Source organism: Cyprinodon variegatus, unplaced genomic scaffold (genome assembly GCF_000732505.1).
Source record: "Cyprinodon variegatus isolate N-32 unplaced genomic scaffold, C_variegatus-1.0 Scaffold1612, whole genome shotgun sequence".
Lineage (NCBI taxonomy): Eukaryota > Metazoa > Chordata > Actinopteri > Cyprinodontiformes > Cyprinodontidae > Cyprinodon > Cyprinodon variegatus.
Genome location: NW_015152065.1, coordinates 74,757 through 80,852, shown reverse-complemented (window position 1 = coordinate 80,852; position 6,096 = coordinate 74,757). Strand labels below are relative to the sequence as shown.

Here is a 6,096-nt window from a genome sequence, read left to right as displayed (position 1 = left end):
CTAAACACTACTGAAAATAAGCACAAATAAACAAATAAAAGAGAAAAACGGGTTTAAAAGTCAATTGAAGTGTCTCTGAGGAGTGTTCAAGTTTTAAGGCTTAAAGGGGAACACCGTTATTTTACATTGGCCCCTTGATTTTACATTATCACATCATGCTCTACTCACCCATATTAGTTTTGTGTCATTTGGAGCTGTTCCGAAGATTTTATTTTGATGTCATACACTCCGTTTTGTTTAAAAAAAATATAAATATAAAAAATATAACTGTGGGTGTCTGGGGGACAGAGATTCACCTACATGTTAGGAATGCTGGCGTACCATAAATAATAAATTATGAACAGTTAAGTTTGTGCCTTCAACTCGTTGCCCATAGGAAGACGTTACTTCGATATAACAAAACCGTATATCTTCGCAACAGCTCCAAATGACACAAAACTAATATGGGTAAGTAGAACATGATGTAATAATGTAAAATCAAGGGTCCAATGTAAAAAAAAAACAGTGTTCCCCTTTAATGCTTTGAAAGTATCCTTTAAAAAAATAGCAGATAAATATGAATAGACCCTGACACAGGAGTCAAATGCAGTTAAAACTGTGTAGTTTGATATAGTTTTCTGGTGGAAAATAAATAATCACCTGAAGTGAAGCTGAAAAGGAATGGGGTAGATTACCTGGTCCAGGCAGGCCCAGATGAAACAAAGGAAAGGTAAAAGTTTACATCATGACCTCTATAGTGTGTCCAGCATGCGGTATCTGGAGCTAAAGATAGCAGTGTCTGTAGCAGTGTCTTCAGACTCATGTTGCTTGATCAGTCTGTTCAGTGAGCATTAGCATTCAGTCAAAAGTTGACTCAGAGTTTAATCAGAAATTATATTTCATGTTTTTTAACAGTGTCCTGTCTGGCAATGTGGCAATAAGAATAACTGTCTTGATGCCAAAAAGAGCCCAACAGATTTTACTTTCACAAGTGGAGCAGAAGGGCTATCGCTATAGCGTTCCGCTTCTTTAATGCATATAAATTGCTTTATTATAATTATGCAGGGAGTTTTACAGATTATATGGACACTGCAATGTAAGTAGAACAGAAGAGGAAACACAGAAAAAAAGGAGAAAAGGTGAAGGAAAGAGGAGATAAAAGGGAGATAATGATAAAACATTTTCAGTCAGAGATGTAAAAAGAACAGCACAACCAACGGACATTGTATGAGACATACAATAAAGTATGTAACACCTAGATACTATCGCTGAAGTAGTATTATTTAATCTGACATGTACTCTGTGTTACCTGAAGATAAGAATAGGAATAGGAAGAATAAGAATATATGTATTTCATATTAAACAAAAACATAACTATCTATTTAACCTAGTTCACAAGAGTAGAGCACTTATTAAGCTTCAGATGGAGAATGGAAACAACGGATGTTACTGTATGGCTCGGTTAAGTGGAAAGTACTTTCTGGCCCGGTTAGGTTCTTTGCAGGCCAGGTTCTTCGGTCCAGTCTGTTCATCCAGCAGCAGCTCTCAAAGATATTTGGGTAATCCAATGCAATAACTTTGGGAGGGGGTTCATTTTATAACTCGTGGGAGGCCGGGACCACTCCCTTTAGTTACAGAGTTTAGCTGGCAGCCATGGCTTCATGTAGCAGCACCCCAGCTCTTATCAGTCACAGGTAATTAGGCCCTGCTATTGCCCCTTTCATTGTTAGATGTAGGTTAGCTCTCTCTCTGCTGCATAAGGCAGTTTCGGGAAACACTGCGTTCAACTTGATTTGAATCACAGGAAAACACAGCCACTATGATCAACACCTTCTGAATTGTAGGAAAGGTAGTTTGACATTGTCCAGCAAGCAAAGATCTCCAAAAGATTTGTTGGCTACTTAGCGCAGAAGAGGCATGTACAGAGTAAATGCTGGCTGCATGGTGGGCAAAAGATTAGAGAACAGTTTATGTGCCGGAGAATTTTGGCAATAGCATCTTTTTCCTTTTCAAGAATCTGAAACATGCTCAGAGCACAACACAGAGTTCCACACACACACATCCAGTTAGTTTCCACACAGTCCAGAAGGCAATACAGTCTGTTGTACACACACATTCACAACGTCTTACAAAAAGCTATAAATATAACTCAAATGGGTGCATTGTCTAAGGAGGAAAAAACTTTGAAATGAGAGTGAGTACTCTATTGTGAAGCATGTGGAATTTGATTTGTCAATAAACTTTTCCCACCACTCCGTTTGGGTTGATGAAGATAATCGTTTGCAGTGTCTCAAATTCTACCATTTGAGCATTAACAAAATCAGAGCTACTGATTTCCAGGCTGCATTCAGACTGATCTCAGAGCTGTGGCTAAGATTAAACTGGTCAGTTGTTTCCTGTTGAAATGAGAGAACAAAGAGTCTGAGATCAGATCTGATGCTCCCATAGTTTGATGGATGAGGTTCACTGTCTCTAGACATGTTGGAAGGCTGGCAGCTGGAATCCAGCTTCATTTCCTGGAGACATTACCACAACAACAACAGTCGTCTTCACAGCAAAACAAACACAGGAACACAACCAGCTTCTGGCTCCTCTGATTGGCTGATTGGTGTCTCTATGTCCAATCAGGAAGCCTGTCACCTTTCTCCTCCCCATGAGAAGCTGCTGCTTTACTGGAAACACTGGATCTTTGCTTTGATACTAACTGGGTTTAGAACAATCCAGCTGACAGCAGCTGGACTGACTCCACCCATCTACTTACAGAATCTGCAGTTTGCAGTCTGGACTCTTTTCAAGATCCCGCAGCTGCTGAATATCTGACTCCTTCAGGTTGTTCAACTCCAGGTCCAGTTCCCTCAGATGGGAGGGGTTTGACTTCAGAACTGAGACCAGAGAAGCACAGCTGATCTCTGACAAACCGCAGTCATACAACCTGGATAAAGAATAGAAAGATGTGAGCTGATCCAACAGGATGCAGGTTAGAACAGTCCGACAGAAGCAGTTAAAGAGCTCTCATTAATATTAACGCCAACATGCTGCTGCTCCAATAAAGACCTGCTGACTTCAGCTCTTTATCTCTGTCAGCTCCACCAGCAGCTCCATCAATACAAACTCAGCTTCTGCTGCCAAATTCTTCAAGTTTAATAAAAAAAGGAAAGCAAACAAATCAAAGAACCTTGAAGGAAAGATGACCAAATACAGATTAATGCACTTAAATTTAACTAGATGATCATTATTATTCCACAGTAGGGCTACACAATACTGGAAAAAACTGACATTAGTTTTTTTTTTTTTTTTCTAACACATAAATTATGTGTGGTCAGAAAATTTAGATTTCTGTTATTTTATTTATTGAGTTGTGCTAATTATCCAGAGAAAATGTTTCTTACTGTACACCTGAAATGCCACAGAATGTCTGAGTGAGGAGTGACTGCATACACAAATTTCTTAGTCCTGCAACAAGACAGATCCTTTCTCAGGGTTTATTCATAACATGTTACTGTTTAACCAGAGTGTAATTTGTTTTGACTCTGACTACTCTAAGTAACGGGAGTAACTCTGTCTAAAGCAAAACAGGGCTGATTACCATGAAGTAAGGGAAGTATGATGCCTTGTTCTCTCTTTCCAAAGATGTATCAAAATGCTGACTGAGTGAAATCCATCAATCTCTGTTTATTAAACCTCTTAACATCCACCTCATTTTGGGTAATCCTTTCTTATTTTGCATACCCAAATGGAAAAGCAAATAACTTAGGAACTTAAAATTGGGTGACTAGAAAACAGACCAACCTGCATCAGTTCAAACATGACTCTATGTTGTTTTTTATTTTCGGAAATGATAGGTCTTTTTTCAACAGCAGTAATAAAGACATTCTCTATTATATTTGTTCTACATCATGCCAAACACAAACAAAGAAAATTTCAGACCTCTAGCTATAACAGTTCTAGAGCTGTGAGGTATAGAACTTTTGGTGTCAGCTTGGAGCTGGGTCAATGGCTCCACCTGCTGGTAAAAGTGTTACTGGTGGAATTTTATGCATTCTGAATTATTACCCCCACTTAAGGTCGGCCAGCGACCTGGTGGGTTTTAAGAGGTTAACTGAAAGATACATACACAAGGCAGAAATCAAGGCAGTGGTACATGCATTGTGTCAGGACCTAAGGGTGGGAGGCCTGCAGGGTCAAAGACTACAGATCAGTGGCCCTTATATGTGTAGTCACCTTTGAAAGGCTATTACTTAGGCTTCTTGGGCCACAACTACAACCTCTGATTGACTCCTTACAGTTCGCCTATCGACCCCACATGGGTGTGGAGGATGGCATTCTTTACTTGCTGCATAGGGCACTCTCCTTTTTAGATGGCACAGGGGATATGTTCAACTTATGTTCTTTGATTTCTCAATCACATTCAACACCATCCATCCTGCCATCTTAAAGTAGAAGCTTCAGAAATGGCAGGTGGACCAGAGTTTGTTCACATGGATCAACAGCTAGCTGACAGAAAGGCCACAGTATGTCAGACTGGGTAAGGCTGTTTCTGGAACCGTGATGACAAGCATGGGTGGTCCTCAGTGAACTGTCCTCTCCCTACTCCTCTTCACAGTTTGTACATTGGACTTTGCCTATGTGTCACCATCATGCTATATTCAGAAATACTCTGATGATACAGCTGTAGTGGCCTGCTTGAAGAGTGGGAATGAATCAGAGTACAGAGCCGTGATCAACGAGTTCTTACAGTGGAGCAAGGGCAATGGGCTGCTTATAAACACTGACCAAACAAAGGAGATGAATGGGCTTTAGCAAGAGAAGAGTTCAACATAGACCTTTCATCTTTGACGATGTGGAAATCAAGGTGGTCTCCACATATAAGTACCATAGAGTCCACCTTGACAATAAGTTGGACTGATCGGGGCAGGCAAATGTGGCATACAAAAAGGGACAGAGCAGACTTTACTTCCTAAGACGACCTAGACCGTTTGATATGTGTAGGGACAGACTTTTCCTGTTTTCTCATTCTGTGGTGGACAGCATTACTAGCAGGAACAGAATAGACAAGTTCCTGATAAGGTGTGCTGCAGTGATGGGAACAGGGACACCAGAACGGAGAGATACAGAAGGTATTTTGTCCCGGCTGCCATTACACAGTTTAATGCCTCTTGAAGCCTTCTCTCCATCCTGGAGAGTAATATAAGCTGTGCTGCTGCCATTAACCTTTGTTTATAGATGTTCAAGATGGCCTGTTTTTCAGTGTAGTCATGTTTCTTTGACATTGACTGGCTGGATGTGCTCACATCTTCTGACATAGGAAGTGGCTTGGAGCTTGTACACCTGGCGGTGTGTTTCCTGGACGGGCCGCCTTTTACAGTTGCCTTTTGTATCTCTGCTTTTGTCTCCTTAAACCCCAGTTGGCCTCGGCAGATGGCCGCTCACACTGAGCCTGGTTCTGCTAGAGGTTTCTTCCTGTTAAAAGGGATTTTTTTTGTCTCCACTGTCGCTACAAGCATGCTGAGTGTGAGGGATTGCCTTCAGGTCACTGAGTCAATGCAATCGTCAGGTTTTCCTTAGATAGAAAACTTTGAATGAATTTAATTGTATGATCTGGTGAACTGTAAAGTGCCTTGAGATGACGAGTTGTGAATTTGCACTAAGAAAATAAACTGAATTGAAATTGTATTAAAGTGAAGGACTGAGGCTTTTTATATTATTATTATTAATATTATTATTTATTTTATTTATTTATTGTTTAAATTCTGTAAATTTTATCCTGTGTGATATGTTTTTATCTTTAAATTCACCGAGCAGGTGTATATCTCCTATTGGGGATTAATGATGTAACTCTCTCTGTATGTCTCTCTGTCTGTCTGTATGTCTATATCTGAAGAAATGCAAACAAGGATCTTCTGAGAGTATGCTTGACAATATTAGCATATACAAATGTATGAAGAATCTTCAGGGAAATTCCATTACCATGCAAGAAGATCACAAGTGGATCCTTTGAAAATTCATGTGCTGGATTTTATCCATATAATGCAGGGATAAGTATCCAAAGTCCATATATCTCAGGATATAAAATGGTGCTGATCTGGAGATCTTGGACAAAAGGGGAAACCAAAGCAA

At 40.0% G+C, this 6,096-nt stretch overlaps 1 protein-coding gene across 1 annotated transcript in view; it reads right to left on the bottom strand.

The window, feature by feature from the left end:
• Positions 1–2,740: 2,740 nt before the first annotated feature.
• LOC107104091 (NACHT, LRR and PYD domains-containing protein 3-like) overlaps positions 2,741–6,096 on the bottom strand; it is a gene marked incomplete at its 3' end in the record, with an annotated part of 17,280 nt that continues 13,924 nt past the window's right edge. The window contains exon 6 of the mRNA XM_015404009.1: positions 2,741–2,911. Coding sequence (XP_015259495.1) covers positions 2,741–2,911 — 171 coding nt within the window. The remainder of the gene's footprint in view (positions 2,912–6,096) is intronic.